The sequence below is a fragment of the Cebus imitator genome, unplaced genomic scaffold (genome assembly GCF_001604975.1).
Source record: "Cebus imitator isolate Cc_AM_T3 unplaced genomic scaffold, Cebus_imitator-1.0 Scaffold308, whole genome shotgun sequence".
Classification (NCBI taxonomy): domain Eukaryota; kingdom Metazoa; phylum Chordata; class Mammalia; order Primates; family Cebidae; genus Cebus; species Cebus imitator.
The window spans coordinates 1,138,294-1,157,442 of NW_016107623.1; the positions used below are offsets into that span (position 1 = coordinate 1,138,294).

The window sequence follows — 19,149 nt, forward strand, 5'->3', positions numbered from 1 at the left end:
GCTGTGAACCCATCTGGACCTGGGCTTTTTTTGGGTGGTAGGCTCTTAATCGCTGCCTCAACCTCAGACCTTGTTACTGGTCTATTCATGGTTTCAGCTTCTTCCTGGTTTAGGCTTGGCAGGAGGCAAGTGTCCAGGAATTTATCCATTTCTTCCAGGTTTATTAGTTTGTGTGCGTCGAGTTGTTTGTAATAATCTCTGATGATGGTTTGAATTTCTGTGGAATCTGTGGTGATATCTCATTGTAAAGGTGATTGCAAGCATATTGTGTTACAACTATGATTTAACTTATTTAGAGTTCCTTACTTCAAAATCTTTTCTAGTCCAAAAAATGAAGGAAAAAAGTTGAAACACAATAAAAATAAATGTATGAGTTTAAAGCAAATTTTCTGTAGAAATTTCAAGGAAAACAAAAGACAATTATAAAGATAACGTTTAATTTTACATTTAGGAGATAATCATTTTTCTCACTAATATTATTTTTATATATAAATGGTCTGCATTGTGATAATGCAGATAAATAATAATTTAATTTATTATTTATTTTAATATATATATTGGAAGATAAATAATGTAACTAAGAAACATGGAAAACAACCAATTCAGCTATCACCTATAATTTAAGACAGAGATAAAAAAAAAAAAGTCTTAATTTACACATACTCTAATGTAAGTCTGAGTAATAGAATATCTGACCCCAAAGTTGATAGAGAAAATAAGGGTAAGATTTGCACATCCTAGAAATTTAGTAATTTTTTATGTTTTAGGTTTCTTTGACTTCCACAATGATTTTGTTATAATAAATATAGGTAGTATCCCTACTACTATTACAATATCTGAATTAATTGCTAAGTATATAGAATTCTTGTAAACAGTAAATTTTAGTAATACATAATTTGCACATAAAATCTGAAATTGCAAAGTCTAGTGCTATAAGCAGAATTAGTTTCAGGTTTTACAAATAACATGTCTTCTGGTTTATGTTATTCTCTCCTCATTATCTATTTCAGGTTTCATTAATATAATTCAACATTTTTATGAATACATTCTTTGAAATATTTATTTCCCAGAGGTTACCATTTTCAAGAAGATTAAATGACAGAAAATTCCAAAAACAAACAATAAAATAAATTTCAATACAAATAAATAGCTTTAGAAATTCAGGTTAAAGGAGAAGGCAAGCTTATTTTAATTATAATATTAATAGTGTACTTTTTGGCTTTATGGTGTTAATTCTTACTTTCCTCAGTTTACTAATCCTTACTGGAAACCTGAAACGTGCATACTGAGCCCTTCCTAGTTGTAAACCAATCTTCAGGAATTCCGCCAAATCTTAGAAATGCAGCTTGTCCCTTGAGTCCCCACTCTCCAAACCCTGCTGCCCTGATTCTGTTCTGCCTACCAACCCCTGGGCCCTTTGCTGAACTTCTCTAAATTTTCTCTCACATATTTCTCTGCTTTTGCCAAAATTTTGTTCCTTGGGGCCACTTCCTATTCTCTGTAGTCCATAAACTTGCAGTTAGGTTTACCAGATTTAGTGAAAACAAAGCAAAACACCCAGATAAATGTGAATTCCAACTAAAATACAAATAACATTAATATAATGCCCTATTAGATTTATGGGTCATATTTATACTTATATATACATAGTAGAATTAGTAGTACATTTATACTGATACATATTAGTATTATGTTTATACTAATATATGTCAGTATTATATTCATACTTATATATATATATATTCTTCGTTTAGCTGATTTTTACATTTAACTAGGTGTTCTGTATTTTATCTGGCAATCTTACTTACTTAGAGTTTGTATCTGGAATACTATCAGGTATATTACATATAGTTTCTTAAATTTCCATAACAGCCAAGGAGATAGGTATTAACACTTTGATTTTAGAAATTAAAAAAAAATTAAGGGCAAAGGAGATGGAATTTTTATTCCGTTCCTTCCATAGTGGTATGCAAAATTCAAATAAAGAGGAAGAAAATTTTAGGGAAGATGAATCTGGGTTCCTCCATCACACTACAAAGTTCAATTTGGAGTTCTGTTTTTTGTTAATAGCTGTGGAATTCTGAGTGGCTTCAGCTCTGTAAGCCTCAATATCTTTATCACCACCTGTTGAGGATGAAGATATTTCTTTAGCGAATTGCTATAATCATGAAAGTGAAGTTCTGAGAAGGGGGGTAGCACATGTTAGCAACTAATAAATTTAATTGATGTAATTGTTAATACTAACAACATTATAGGTTTAAAATTATGACTCCGAAGGCTACCTGGTCAGTACTTTCTTAAGAATATTCTGACAGTCGGCTAAATTATTATTATTGTTTCCATATTACATGAGAAGCATATTATTTAAGGACTCAGTTATTTGTATTATAGAATTCATTATATTTTAACAAATTAATTTTCCCTTAGGCATTACATAATACTTCTATGAATGATCAAGGACATACAAAGAGTAGCATATACATGTTTTGTGGTCTGAGGGTCAACATTTTGTCACTACTTATACCAGCTTGCTTATGAGAAGTTATTTTCCCCCAGTTTCTTGTCTTGCAATGAGACTATGACCTGTCAATTCTATTTTAAGTTTGCTTGCCTACTGCCTATGCCTTCTTAGAAAATAGTTGTTTCTGATTTGTCTTTCATAAAAGAAATCAATGAGCAATTCTCTTAAAATGTAGGACACACTACAAGTCAATAGGATTCAGTATGACCTTTTCTATGGAATACATATCAAAGAAATATTTGTCATACTTTTTTATGTTCAGAATATCTAGGATGTTGTCTTGTCTGTTTTTCTCTTTGATACCTGTCTCTTGATTCCTTTTATTGGCGCTCCACATAGTCCAAATGACTGATTACCTAAGTTCTAACCAAGTGGCTTGCATTGTATTTACAAGCATTGTTGTCTATAAAGAAAACAAATACAATTAAGTAGAAATGATGTTTACACAAAACCAAATTAACCACATTAATCACTATACCATTCTCATCTGTTCACATCCATGTTGCAATATTCCCTACGAAAAAGCAAAATCAATCAAAAATACCTCTACCCTCTCTTGTCCAGACATCCCCTGACTTGACGTCCCTGATCCAATTTAGAGTAATGCTCTCTGAAAGAGATACCTCAAACTGCAGTTTCTGATTCCTCGCCTCTCATTCTCATTTTCATCTCTATTCAGGTTTTAGTTCCCCCACCCCATCAAAAAACTATATTTTTGCTACCAATATAGCCATACTTCCAGACTCACAATTATACACAATGTCACATAATTTTCTTTGTACTCATTCTGTATTTTATACAGATACTCCTTTCCCAAAATATTTTATATTTTTTAGTCTTCAGTGGATACCATGTTCTCCTAATTGCCCCTTCCAACTCATTTTGCTGCTCCATTCTCTCTACAGTTCCTCTTTCTCCTCCCACCCTCTAATCTTGGTGTGCTCAGACATCTGTTTTATTGCCAACCTCTGTAAGTGAAATAAAACTGTCTCACGGCTTTAAAGACCATCTTCATACTTTTAGATACCAAATTTATATCTTTAGCCCCTTTCTCTCCCTTGAATTACAGATACCTGTGTCACAATAAAAATTTAAATCTAAATTAAATAATTTAATTTAAATGTTTCCAGAAAAACAGGTCCCTTAAATTTGAAATGTCTAAAATAGGACTTTTTATATTACTATCCCAACCACATCCTCCCATAGTTGTAAATATCTCAGGAAATGGTACCTCTGCTCTCCTCGTGGCTCAAGTCAACATTTTTGGAGTACCCTTGTCTCAATTTATTCTCTCATATTCCACATCCAATATCTCAGCAAATATTGTTAGATCTTCCTTCAAAGTAGAGCCTGATTCTGATCTTTATTTCCCTCTTTTACCTAATCTAAGGTACGAACATTCCTCACTTAGATTTCTGTAATAACCTAGTTCTTCTGTTTACTTCATTCTTGTACCTACCAGTTAGAGATCTCTTTATAATGTTTGAGCCCAAATATGCCACTCTAATGTCTGAATATTTCATGGCTAAATGTCTCACTTAGGAAAGATTTCAGAAACTCATGCAAGTTTCAAATCTTATATCTTGGCTCTTTGTGCTTCTCTGATCTTACCTCTTACCACTTCCTCTTCACACACCTATACTAGCCATACTCGCTTTCTTGCTGTTCTTGCAACATCCTAAATACTTTAGTCTTAGAGGTAGTTCTTGCTGCTCTATCTTCTGGAAAATTTTTCCCCAGATATTCACATGATTTACTCTGTCCCTTTATTCTAATATAACTTTGTCAGAAGCTTTTTGTGACCACCTTACAAATGTATCATATTTTATCCACATCTTGCTCTATGCTTCTATGTTTCATAATTTTTCCAGAGCTCTCACCATAAGACACAGTATGCATGTATCTGTTTCTTGTCTTTTTCCTTCTTTAGATTGAAAGGCTTTTGAGGGTAAAGATTTTCTCTGTTCTCCATGCCTCACTGTTTTTTGTTTGCTTTGTCATCTTTGCCTATTTGTGTTTACTGCTGCATCCCTATTACTTCAATAATGCTTGATACATGTAGGCTTTCAAATATATTTGTTGAATAAATAAATGAAAGAATGAATAAACAAATCTCCATAGTATATAACCTAATTATACAAAAATTTAGCTTACGATTAGAAAGACTTCTTTAAAAATTTTAATTTTTATATGTTTATATGACAGAGTTTTGCTCATGTTGCCCAGGCTGGAGTACAGACGCATGATTTCGGCTCACTGCAAACTCTATCTCCCGGGTTCAAGTGATTCTCCTGCTTCAGCATCCCAAGTAGCTGGGATTATAGGCATCAACCACCACACCTGGCTAATTTTTTTGTAGTTTTAGTAGAGATAGTGTTTCACCATATTGGCCAAGCTGATCTCCAACTCCCGACCTCAGGTAACCCATCCACCTTGGCTTCCCAAAGTGCTGGGATTTATGGCTTTTGCTTCCAGAAACCTTACTGAATCACCCAAAGTGTAATACTCATTATGCTTTGGGTGAGCTACCACACCTGTCCAGAAAAGGTATAATTTTTATGCTTCTAGAAACCTTATTGAATCACCCAAAGCATAATGAGTGTTATCGCTTCTAAGCATAACCTAAAATTTAACGCTTATTACATCATTTGGTTATGATTTTTTTAATTATATATTAAATATATGTATTTCCAATTAATATTTTGACTTGTCATATAATAAATGTTATTTGATATCAATTCCTAGATGTTAATCTACCAAAAACTGTCCAATTTAATTTTTATAAGATAAACATTCACTTGTTTTTATATAACAGAGATCTGTGGATAGGTTACTGTTAACATTTCATGTGCAGTAAGTGTGTAGATCATCTCATCAAGTTAATAATATCTGTTATGGTAAGATAAAACAATACTGAGAAAATTTTAACATATCGAAAATAAAAGCAGTTGGGCTCTGCTTTTTAGCACTCTGATCTTGAGTGTTACAGACAGGGAAGAAAAATTGAAGTAGGTATAATTTCTTATATATCTGAAAATAATTATTTTATACTGACAAGTATTATCTAATAACTTGTGATTTTAAAAGTAGTGTACCTTGGAAACAATCTCATGACTTTTATTCAAAAATGTCTGAGGAAATGCTGAAGAATCAGAAGCATCTTGTTTCATTAAATTTTATGTTGCTCTATAATTACAGTTACAGAAATGCTATGATCAAATTTGTTTTTCACGTTTTATATAAATACATAATTATGAAACAAAGCATATGATATAATCTATAATAATAAATAGATTTTGAAATTCAAAATTATAAAATGTCTTTTTGGATAAAGTTTACTTACTACACTGGGAATGATAACCTCATAAGGAAGAAGAGACTTATTCCTGCCAACGATATATTCTTATATTTAACTATTGTTTTTCTGATTTTAGGGTGACTAAAGTATTATTTTAGACACTATAATTTAAAATTATGTTTTAAAATCAAGACATGCAGGTGAAAAAATTAACCCACAAAAATTAAAAATTAAAAAATTTTGAATTACACTTTAAGTTCTGTGATACATGTGCAGATCATGCAGGATTGTTACATAGGTATACACATGTCTAGGTGGTTTGCTGAATCCATACCCCCGTCATCTACATTAGGCATTTCTCCTGTTATCCCTTCCCAATGACCTCACCCACTCCTATCCCTCCCCTAGCTCTCCCACCCCTCGACAGGACCCAGTGTATGATGTTCCCCTTCCTGTGTCCATGTGTTCTCATTGTTCAACACCCACTTATGAATGAGAACATGCAGTGTTTGGTTTTCTGTTCTTGTGTCAGTTTGCTGAGAATGATTTAAAAGTTAATTGTGTGACCTAAAGTTTCCCATCATCAGTTGCTTTATTTGAGAAATAGGGATATTAATGCATTTGCACATTTAATAAATGGAAACTATCTAAATGAAGAAGATCATGAAGCAGAGAAAGTGATATTAGTGCTAAGACAACAATACCATCCTATTACCAATCTAGTTTTTGCTTACAGACTTATTCATAGGTATACCCAGATCTATTTATATCTACAGCAGGATACATGTTACTCACTGGACAAGTTTTCACAATAACCATGTGAGGTAGGTTTTATTGGGGAAATAGAAGCATAGAAAAAACAATTAGCTTGGCAAATATGTGGCAAACATGGCTTCAAAATCAAGCTATTTTCCTCCAATGCCAAGCTCTTCAAGCTCTTTTTAATGCATTATGTTATGTTGGAAATTCACTTAAAAGACAAGAACTTTTCTTTGGAGGTGAAAAAAACAAAAAAAAACAGAAATTCATACTTAAGTAGTGTGTGTTCGGGTTGTTAATCTTTTTTTTTTTTTTTTTTGAGATGGAGTTTTGCTCTTGTAGCCCAGCCTGGAGTGCAAAGGCAAAATCTCGGCTCACTGCAACTTCTGCCTTCCAGTTTCAAGTCATTCGTCTGCCTCAGCCTCCCAAGTAGCTGGTATTGTAGGTGTGTGCCAACACACCCAGCTAATTTTTGTATTTTCAGTAGAGATGGAGTTTCTACTGCCTGTTTCAGCCTCCCAAAGTGCTGGGATTACAGGCATGAGCCACCATGCCCGGTCTAAGTTTTTAACTTCTAACTGTAATTATTTTAATATTTTTAGAATTAAAAGCAATTAAAATAAATAGTATTGCATTTCTTAAAAATGGTTATAATTTTTAAAATCATCATTCCAGTTCTTTTCTAGGAAGTGTATTCCTTCAGACATGCATTTGCCAGTAAGCCACACTACCTTTTATTTTATTTATACAATAATAAGAGTTTTTGCCACAAAATAGTTTTTAATCAAAGTACTTATTTATTTTTAGACTGTATCTGTTTTGCTGCTACCATTATTTTCTTTTATGCTATTAACCTTTTCTTCTGCATTTGTAGTTTTAGAAATATTTTAAGTGTGTTTCTGTTCTTACATTGTTGCTAAATTCAATAAACAGAGGGTCATTAACCTGAGTCAGATCTCATTGTGGAACAAAAAATCTCTATACAGAAAAATATTTAAATTTACATTTTATTTACTATGTTTTGTTACTTTGCAATATTTAAGCTATCACTTTATTTCTGACAGGCCTTTTAAAGCATTACATCTATATGTACGTTCCTGAAATTATTACTTTAATTTATTAAAAAAAAACTTATTAATAATATACCGAACTTAATATGTACAAGTGGACTGAATATTATACATTTTTTCCAAATAAAGAAAATATTTGGGGAAACATTGAAAACAAATTAAATTATATCCAAGTAAGTGGATCCTATAAATCTGTTTTTCCATGTTTTAATGAGCCCTTTTATACTAAGAACACATTAGTTTTTCTCTGCTCCACTGTGAGAGAGCATTCTGAAACATATCTCAGTTTTATAACTCTCTTTATAAATTTGGCCCTTTGGGGGACATCTGATTTCTTTAACTCATTCCCCTGTCATTCATGGTAAAATACTGCTGCACTCTGAAATAGTTCTGAAAGTGATCTTATGTACACTTTAAATTGTCCCATAACAGAAATCTTTCTTTTCAAATACATTACACTAATGGGTATACATTTTCCCCCCTGCATTTATATTCTATATGTTAAAGTTAAGGTAAGTTACAGGAATACTGTAGTTAGCACTTTTGCCTTATTCCTTTCTAACTCCTAAATTAATTTCTAAGGAGAAAAAAAGGATTTAAAGTGATAGAACATTGATGCTGTTATGACAGCAATAAGATAAATCCAAGGAGATTTAAGTCCTGACCCTTTCTCAAAATCATCAAAATGTTCCATTGGGTTAATTATAATAATATATCACAAATAATTATAGAATCAGAGGGTAAGAATTCTCTTCTTCACTCTGGAAGCCACATGAACTATTCTCTGTCAGAAAATCTAATTATAAGTCTGATAATAATTGGACTAGATGGCCCAATGACAGTCTCACAAACTTAAACTTGCCTCTAAATCTCATGATGTCTAATTTTAGCCTGTTCTCTGCTCTTAGCTCTGTAACATTAACCAGCCAGGTATAATCATGCTAACATATTAAAATTACAAGTTTGCAACCAAACTTGTATTTTATAAGCATACTTAATGACTGCTTTTAAGAATTCATGGTGAAATCAGCCTGGTGAATACATAATATAAGGAAATGAAAGTTAATAGTCTTGAGTCACAGTTAATCTTTGTTCTGTCACCTATTAATTGCAATTCACTTTTCTTCTATAGAACACAATTTTTCACCTAAAAAATGTTAGACAGTGTCATCATTTCAGCACTTTTAAATTCTAATAATAGAATGTATATACCTCACACCTTGTCACTGTGATAGTACACTATTCAAGTTAAGAGCATCTTTAATTGTTATTATTTTGATATACTGAAGAGATCTCTAAGAAGTGTATTGCAGTGATGTTCTGTAATATTTATTAGTTGAAAAATATAACAAAAAAGTAAATTCAATTATAATTTGAAAATTAATTTCTTGAAGGGATTTGTGCAAATGCTATATAATACATACAAAAATAAATTCCTTAATGATTTCAACATGCAAAAAAAGAAGTCCTTTCAAAATTTTAGGTTTCAATAATTTAAAAAATTATCGTTAAATCTTTAAATTATTTAAAATTCCTAGAATCTAAAAAAAGAATTAAAAAATATATAAATGATTTAATATGGATAAATCCTTGAGGGAGAGAGCAGAAGGAGAAATAAGTAATTCTAATGCAGCTCTAAAAATAAGCTGTTTCTTATTTTCTTGAACAGAAATTTATGCTGATGTTGAGAAGAAATAAAATATTTTGCAGCTACAGATAATATAATGACCCACATATCTTGAAAAGGCAATATAATTTTTTAATTTATATTATCTTTTATCAGCTCTCATTTAATCATTAGCCAAATATTGTTAAGTATGATACATACCCATCATATTACTTCAATGAATATGAAATCAAAACCACAGATTCTGTTTCAAGGAGTTAGTTTAGTATAGTTGAGGAAGATCAGCTTACAATAAAAGACAGGATATAGACAAGTTACAGTCAACTTCCGTGAGAGCGAACAAGAGGTCTGAAGCAATTGCAAATCTAGGAATTAAAGAAATGTTGCATGAGATGTATAGTAGATTAGTAGGACTTCATCATTAAAGAGGAAAGAGGTAGGTGTTCTAAATAGGGCACATTCCAAGAAGGAAGTTCTAAGGTGCAGTTAAGCTCAGAATCTTTGGTATTTGTGCCATAACTGGCTTACCCAGAAGCTAAGTATTACTAAGTAATATGAGTTGCAGCAAAATTAAAGAGGCCTTTTAATTCTAGGTGGAATAATTATAACTTTATCCACAATGGGTAAGTGTTAAACAATTTAGAAAAGAATTGTACAATTGATTTTGCAGAAATATACATACAGAATCATGAAGCACAAAAAATTCCAAATGGAGGGTGGAAAAGAACACCAGAGAGCAGTAATATAACTGTCAGCATTTTGTTTAGCTATAAAAGAGAATGTGACAGGCTGAATTACTGCATCAATCCATTTATGATTTATGTAAACACTTCTTGTAGAAATAAATTCCCAAATTTCTATTTTTAAAAAATTATTAAAATTGGTACGATTTACTCCCATGTATAAAATGTGGTTTTGTTTTACAAATATAGTGGGAGAAAAAAACTACTATATTTTTTATAGATACACACACACACACACTTAGAAAATATATTCTAAGTGTTTATTTCCTTCTGACTCTTGAGGATATAATATTAGAATATTTATAATATATGAGGGAAATAAGTTTTTTGTAATGTCTCTGATGATCTAATGTCATCCATCAGACTGCTTGGGTGGAGAACAGCTTAGCTAAACCCTCCTGGCCCCAGTCAAACACAGGCTGTCTACTACGAAAAAAAAAATACAATGAGAAATGTTGTGTATTTTGGATAATCTGAGGGTCAACTGCATCACTATCATGTCCCTTCAATTTCTGGAGCAGAGGTATATTACATCATGTATCAGGTGTCATGGTACCAAGCTGAAAAGCTTGGGAAGAAACAGCCCTGCTCTTACCTAAATCTGTGAACATTGTAAACTTGCAGGTTAAAAGGTATTCTCACATTAATTTTAGTTCTCCAAGTAAGCATCTATTTTTGTACAAACTTTGGCTAACATTGTTAAAATACTTTGAAACATTTTGGAGATGAAATCAGAACTTTTTAATAAACTTTCTATGATGATGGTTTCTTTTAAACACTCTTGACACAGGAAGTTGAAATGCATATCATAAGAGAAAATAAAACCCGCTTAGGTACAAACAGAATAAATAATTAAAATATTTCTGTGTCTTTATAGCAAAGTCTACCCCAGAGACCAAGCAAAGCTAAGCAAACAGATCAAACAAAACCAGAGAACAATGACAAAAATCGGCACTTACCCATACTTTGCAAAATTTGCCCAACGTTTCACTATGGATCTACTCAAAATTTCCTCAGCTTTTGTGTAATTAACTCTTCTTTCCAGAGGTAAACCAAAGACAAATTCAATTTCATAGCCATGCATCACTCCCATCCATTCTGGCCACGGAAGTTTGGAGGATCGGTGTTCAAAATAGTAGAAAAAGGCATTGTTTCCCCATTCTGAGAACTTCTTCGTAAACTCCAAGGCCGGGCATATAATATTGTAATCCCCAACAACATCATCCAAGGCCTCACGGTAGTTTTCAGGTCTTTGATCATCTACCCAGTCTGTGTAATGAAAAAGGATGGATTCCTTTCCAAACTCACTCACTCCTGGAAAAAATATTTTTAAACCTTCCTGAAATTCTTTTCTAGTTATGATACTATTGTTATCTTTGCTGAAGCCAGGAGCACCATAGACTAAAAAAGCTGTCCCTTCATCTTTATTAACACCCACCAAAATCTGGGTTTTTTTAAATTGTCCGAGTTCAAGTAATATGTCTGGCATGTCAGCGAGAAAATCACCATCCACTGTTGGACCAAAGTTTACTGACAAGAGAGTTCCATAGGGGACAACAAATGCTTCATTCAGAAGAATTTCTTGGGGATCTTTGTTTTGAAGGCATTTGACTATTTCAGTCTCATTTTCTCTAGAGCAACCAGTAAATTTAGCTAAGGCCAACGTTCTGTTCCTAGCTTCATGAAGAGATGTTACTGCCCAAGGAGCGTTAGAGGATCCACTTTGCAGAATGGCTCTGGTGAACAAGGAATGGCTTCCAGGAGAAAGCAAATGCAGACTAACTGAAGCCGCTCCTGCACTTTCTCCAAAAAGAGTTACACTTTTAGGATTTCCACCAAAGGCTGCTATATTTTTTTGAACCCACTGAAGAGCCAACCGTTGATCAAATAAACCCATGTTTCCTGGAGCCTCAGGATTTCCTGGCAAAGCTAAGAATCCTAGAGCACCCACCCTGTAGTTCATTGACACTACAATAACTCTTTCGACTCGAGCAAGAAACTTGCCATCATAAACATGTAAGGATGATGTTCCAGTCTGAAAACCCCCACCATAAATCCATATCATTACAGTGGCATTTTTTGGTTTAGGTGCTGGAATCCACACATTTAGATATAAACAGTCTTCGCTGAGGTCAGTGTTTGGGTTCCACATCTCTGATCCATAGAAACCTGGAAAACTTTGATCTATGTTCTGATAGCAAGAATTTGCATATTCTGTGGCATTCCAAATATCAGACCACTTGGTCAGAGATTGCGGCTTTTTGAATCGAAGTCTACCAAGAGGTGGCTGCGCATAGGGAATTCCAAGAAAGGCTGTTACTGTGCCACCAAGAACTGGCAAGTGCATCCCTCTGACTTTTCCATTCTTTGTTGTGATTATGAGGTCATCTTCAGTATGTGACTTCCCAATAAGCATGCAGAGCAAAAGAAACCAAAAAAGAAATCTGATGCTTATGATTGCGACTTTGCTATGCATACTGATTTCTGAAAAAGAGGTAAATATAATGTTTTATAAGCCTTCTGCTTATAGTATATTATATTTTATTGATGAGAATTACTTAAAATATAGTAGTTGTTAATTCTACAAATTATGAAAACAAAACTGCTTCTATAAAGGCCCACGTAGAAAAAAATAGAAAACAGAGATATTTCAGTTTTCAATTTAGAAAAAAAATAGTGAAATGGAAAATTTAAAAATATTTATTTTGGGGATACTCACTGTCAAATCTTTGTAAGGGAGAGGTTGTACTTTGAAGAGAAAGTTTGTCCTAGTCATATTTAATGTTACTTCTGACTATATGTACAGCTCCACCAAAAAAGCAGTAAACAGTAGTTCACCTACATCAGATATAAGTTCTGCCTTGGTAAGAAGAGAAAATACAAGCTCATATATTCTCTGAAATATTATGCCTGGTTGGCACTTGGCAGAACTGATAAGTAGGTTAAGAACTTTTAAGGATCAATAGATTGTCATCACTGTTCTTTTCTGTTTTCCTTGTGCTTTCTATAGTCTCTTTTGCCAAGTGATAGCTTCCTCTATACAGTCCTAGTATAGGAACTGAAGAGAATTTAGACAATTTATTCATAGAATATTAAGTAACAAATATATGGTAGTAACCATTTATTCTACACATTGTGAAAACTGACAAACATGCTACCATTAGTAAGAGCTATGGAAAAAATAAAGAGCAAGGACTGACGATATATTCCAGGCAATTTCTCTAAAATTTGATAAACACAAGGGACTTCTCTATCAGATTTATAATGTCAATAGAGAACCAGTGGCTAGTATTATAATATCTGGGAGAAGATAATGGCTTAAAAGGAATGTCATACTCATGTTACTCAACATATGTTAATATTTGTTACAGCAATTGGTTAACAGATTAAAGTATATGCAACTAGTAAAGCTAAATGTGTTAGCACCATCAGAATTTCTTGTATTTTGATAGTGAAAAACAATGACTGAACTCAGAGGATCAAAGCTGGGAAATGATTGGGCCACATGGCAGAAGCAAAAATAATCTTTGTTACCTACAAAATCATAAGTATTTGATGTTTATGAAATAATATTTATTGGATGACATAAAGAGACTATTTGGGGAAATCAAAGTTTTACAGGAATTCATAATGCAAACTTGAGTTTCTTTTCAATGAAAAAGAAATTGAAATCAGATTTGGAAACTCTGTGACAAAGATGGACAGCAAAATATAATGCAAATATCATTTAAAATAACTGATGTCTTTCTTTTATTTCGAGACGGAGGCTCACTGTATCACCAGACTGGAGTGCAGTGGTGCAATCTCAGCTCACTGCAACCTCCACCACCTGAACTCAAGGGATTCTTCTGCCTCAGCCTCCCAAATAGCTGGGATTACAGGCATGTGCTACCACACCCAGCTAATTTTTGTATTTTAGTAGAGATGGATTTTATCATGTTGGCCAGGCTGGTCTCGAACTCCTGACCTCCTGATCCACCTGCCTCAGCCTCCCAACGGGCTGGAATTACAGGCCTGAACCACAGTGCCCAGCCATAAAAGAACTAATGTCTTTATATAGCTGCAAGAAATCTGATTTAAATATAGTCAATTACAATTACTGATTCTCATTCACATAATAATGAAGGTCCAAAGGTCCATAAATGTATAGTTTTTCCTTTATTCTTTTTTCTCATGCTGTAATTGTAAATCCAACCTATACAACCAATCCACTAATCCTGCAACCACTAAGCATTTGTATTAGCTTTTTCTTTATTTATTTAATTTAGATTTTCTCAAAAGAAAGAAAATAAGGAACTATGCTGATGCCTATGTCTCAGACCTAAGGTATCATATTTCAAATCAGCCTAATTCACCAATGCTCAAAGGACAGCCAGTGACTTACAAGTATTTTTTATCCCAATAAATATCTGAATTTATTAATCCATGGTCTGGAGCATTCGGTTCAGGGCTTGATGCTTAATGAATATATCTATATCCAATTCTACCCATATACATATGTATATGCATATATATTTACATATAAAATGATTTTTATAATAATAAGGTTTTCAAAAATCAAGCCACAAGACTGCCATTTTTCCAGTTGTATTTGGTACAGTTAGATGTGTGATAAGATCAATAAAACATATTTTAACAGCATTTTCTAGACTCATGATATTTAGGTACTATTAGGTAATAAATACAATTTGTTGTACAGTCATATGCCATTTAATGAGAGGGATACGTTCTAAGAAATGCATTGCTAGGCACTTTTATCATTGTGCACACATAAGAGAGCGTACTCACACAAATTTAGATGCTATAGCCTATCACACCTTTAGGCTATATGGGATATTCTGTTGCTCCTCAGCTACAAATCTGTACAACATGTTTCTGTACTGAATACTGCAGGCAATTGTAAGAAAATGGTAAGTGTATGCATATGTAAACATAGAAAAGGTACAGTGAAAATATTGTAATTGTATAAGACCAGCATTATTGATTGAAACATCATTATGTATTGTATGACAGTATTACGAATCATAGTAAATAAATCAATAAATAAAATTCAACAATGACTTAAAGCTTCCTATTACCTGACACTAGTAATGTTTCAGACATAATCAAAGTTTTAGAGGCACTACTACTTCAGTTATTTTTTCTTTTCTTAAACACTAATACCTTTCACTTAAATAAATGCAGGAGAGCATCTGGAGAAAAATGAAATGCTAAGGTGACTTTTTTTTTCTGTTTTGAAAACATCCTCTGGGAAGAAAAAGGGAATTAGGGGCAAAGCTGATTGGGTAGGTTTGTTCTAAGCTGCAAAGCATCCCTGGTTGTACCCATTCTCCCTCTTGCCTAGCTCAGTCAATGCTCTTCTAACTCTAATGCAAAAATCATCTATATTTTCCCTTGATTTTAGTTGAATATTAGTTTGTCTTTAGAAATCAAAGACCAAATTGTCTTTGATAGTTTTGGTCTTTGATAGTTTTCAAACTTGTTCTACAAACAGTTTAATAATCTTATTGCAAAGCAAGTACTATATTTACTACAAAACTGTATTTGTGTTTTATGTAATTATGAAATGTGATGTTTCATTGTTTATGCTAAATAGTTGCTATAACAACTAAATGGTTGTAATATCTTCCCTTGAAACAATTTGATTTAATAAAAATTTATTATGTGTTTATATTTATATTTTGTGCTGAGTAAATCGTGTTATATAATAATATGATTAAAATTTTTAATTTTTTTAATCATGATATCTGAATCACCAATTTATAAATAATGTAATTAGTAGCATTCAAAGCAATCTTTGCAAGTATGCATTCATTGCCAGAATGACAATATAATGCCAGCTCACATGTATTGTTGCAGTGTTATGTGATATATTATTTATATGCACTTTAATACAAAAATATGCAGATTATTGTTAGTATATTGTAGGCTAATATATTTACATTTAACTGCAGTACTTTATTTTTGCATCACTTTGTCTTTTTTATAATATGGTATTCTCTATTCTAACATGTTGCTCTGTAGTTTTCCCATTAAAAGACTTTAAAAATTTAATATGTTTATCATGTAATTGAGCAATCAAAAGAGAAATAAATAAAAAGAGAATAAAAATATTGAGTCTATATCTCAAAATTTTTATTAATAAATAGGATATTCAACAAAACCTTATTATATTTCTTTCTATAAATTCTGGTGCAATTGGATACTGTCTCATTAAACAATTCTGAGAGAACATAATATGTTTATCATAAAGAATGAGGCACATTTTCACAAGTACATCTGTGTATCTGAATTTAGATTAATTTGTTTACCAAAATAGTATTTAATCTTGGAAATAAAGACAGGAGTTTTTGTTTGAAATTTTAAAAAATTCAGTTTTTGAAGAACTGAGTTTCTGAGGAACTGAGTTTTTGATTGTAATTTAGTAAATTCACTGGCAATTTTTGAAAATGCTAAACTACTAAAACAATAACTTTAAAATAAAAAGCGGAGGAATCATTTTTTTGCATTTTTAATTCAATTTTGAAAGTGCTATCAAAATTCCCTAGGTGATATTAAGAAATAATATAAAATGCTATACTATAAGATATGAATGTGATAAAATAATTTATTTGCTATTTATTTGCCATACATGAATATCAACCAGATATTCAAAATAAAGGACCAGCCAAGGTTTTTAAAGATGGACAAGCAAATAGTCACAGTAATTTCCTTGTATGTGGAGTAATTTTCCTATCTTTTAAAAATTTACAATTAAATATTTATTTCTACTTGAAAATAAACCCTCTTAAAATGGCAGAAAAGGGTCATCTGGATAGTATTAATATGATCTAGAACAAGGGCTACGAAATGTATTTGATGAAATCAGAACAACTACGTCTTTATACCAAACTTAAAAAGCTTGTTTTGTGCAGCCTAAGTGAAGTGGGGAATTGAGGAAGTCTGTTTATAAATAGACTACATCACTGTCTTTCAAGGATTCTTCAGCTATGCTTTAGGCATGTATACATGTAGCAGACACTACATTAGATATAAGAAACTTAAGATGTGTATCTGTTCTCAATAAGGAAGAACATTCAGAAACTTTTCATCATGTGAATAATTTGATCAATTATTAGAGAGATTTCTTGAGTCTTCTTTGAATATTTAATCCTCTCTTAGCTTGATATCTATTCAATTACAATTCTCTTAACATCTGGGACCATCTAAATTTGGTGAGAATGAGTAGATGCTGGCAAGAAACCAACAAAATGAAGACAATATGCAAAGTAAAAATGTGTTAAACTTATCAAGAAATGAATCAAAGAAGGAACTAAATTTTTAGAGTAAGATGTGACTTATTTAGCTATGATTAGCTTATATTTTATAAAAGTGAAATTTAGAGTACAACCCAAATATATTTTTACAATTAACAAAATAGGATGTTTCAAACAAACAACAACAACAACAAAAATTGGAGAACAAAACAGAACTATGATAATCCAATTAGAAATTCTATTTGGCATCCAAAAGACTACTTTATTTCATATCCAGAGAAAATTCTGAAGATTTTTGTTCAAATGTTAAAGTCACACTTGAATAGCTCATGGTTATCCTTAAACAAAGTAATTATTTATATAAGTAAATCATAATTGTATTTATTGCGACCATGAGATGGATTATATTAAGGAAGGCATTACACAGACTAGTGACAGGAATTCCTAACTGAGTTTATTATCACGAAATACATTCATAAAAATGTAGACAACATACTCATAAAATCAAAGTATATAACAAATAGAAATCATAAATAATGAAATCATATTTCAGTATACTGTTATTCATACATTTTATAATTCTTAATATTTAATTCCCTGGTTAAACTGCAACTGATGTTATTAAAATAAAAGGTTTACAAGATTATAGGATGAGCAGAAAGCATATTTGCTTACCATTTCTATAATAATAAAATAATAACAAATGTAATATATTTTGCTATAATTTAAGCAAACATATAAAATGAACAAAAACGGCAAAGAGGACATGTTCGTAAATCATTTTAAATCAAATTAGAAAATAGGTTTGGTATTTTGTTTTTTATTTTTACATGCAATAAACTTAGATCTCTCATTTGCCAATTACTATTGTTAAAGTTTTAGGTGACAAAATGTTGATTGAGAAAAGTACCTTGTTCAGTAAAAAACTATTAATTTTATACCATTTAAAAAGAAAATACTAGAGTAAGACTAATCAAAGATTACTTTTATGGAGAGATTCACTAAACAATGCATTTAAGGGTAAACCAGTATGAATGTTTTTTCTTAGGGAACTCATTAAGAACATATATCACAGTGATTCCACACGTGCTATGCTCCTTCGAATAAATTCACTATTTTTCTCAGCAGTTAAATAAACAAAGTCTGCGTCCCCTGAATAATAGGAAGATTTGATGCATGTGCCTGCTGGCTCGCTTCCTCTGTCCCATTTGCAAGCTTCAGTGACTGTTCCCCACAGAGCACCAAAGGGACACAACAAACACGTGAAGAGATCACTCTCATCCCACAGAATGAGCTTCACAGTAACTTGAATCTCTATACGAAGGTGTAAATTCAGAGCAACTTACCCGATTCTCTGCAACAAAGATGGTAAAGTTTGCAAGGAGTGAAAATCATGTAATACTTCGGGGAAATGCAGGATGCAGCTGCTGCTCCAGCCTGTAAATTGGACTGCACTGACATTACAATCAACTGTTACTGACAAAGCTCGCGAGATTTGGCAGCAGCAACTTGATCTAGAGTCAGCCAATCTTTACTTTCTGACATCTGTTCAGAGGCTAGTAGTATGAATGCAATAGTGATTTATTTGAAGAAGTATTACGGGATTCATGCTTGATAACTGCAGGGACTCTTCTAAGAATGAAGAAAAAGGCATAGAAGCTTTTTAAAAATTATCTGAAATGTAACAGAAAATGCATGTTTCTTTTTTAACACTACCTGAACTTTTAAGATTTTTTTTCCTTTTTTAGAATATACATATTTCCTATGCTTGTCTTAAGATTTAAAGATCATTCTAAAGAAGTGTTATTATCAAAATCCATTATAGTTTCAATCTGTGCTAACTGTGCAGTTAGAGAAGATAGTAAAAGAGAAAAT

At 32.1% G+C, this 19,149-nt stretch overlaps 1 protein-coding gene across 2 annotated transcripts in view; it reads right to left on the reverse strand.

Moving 5' to 3' along the window:
* BCHE (butyrylcholinesterase) overlaps positions 1–18,853 on the reverse strand; it is a 62,218-nt gene extending 43,365 nt beyond the window's left edge. Inside the window, exons 1-3 of one of the 2 annotated variants that reach the window (XM_017503260.2) lie at positions 18,621–18,853; positions 10,978–12,502; positions 2,775–2,924 (exon numbers count right to left, since the gene is read on the reverse strand). In XM_017503260.2, the coding sequence (XP_017358749.1) occupies positions 2,909–2,924; positions 10,978–12,502; positions 18,621–18,735 (1,656 nt within the window). In that variant the 5' untranslated portion in view covers positions 18,736–18,853 and the 3' untranslated portion in view covers positions 2,775–2,908. Of the gene's footprint in view, positions 1–2,774; positions 2,925–10,977; positions 12,503–18,620 lie in introns of those variants that run through there. The other variant, XM_017503258.2, reaches the window with a different exon arrangement.
* Positions 18,854–19,149: the final 296 nt, after the last annotated feature.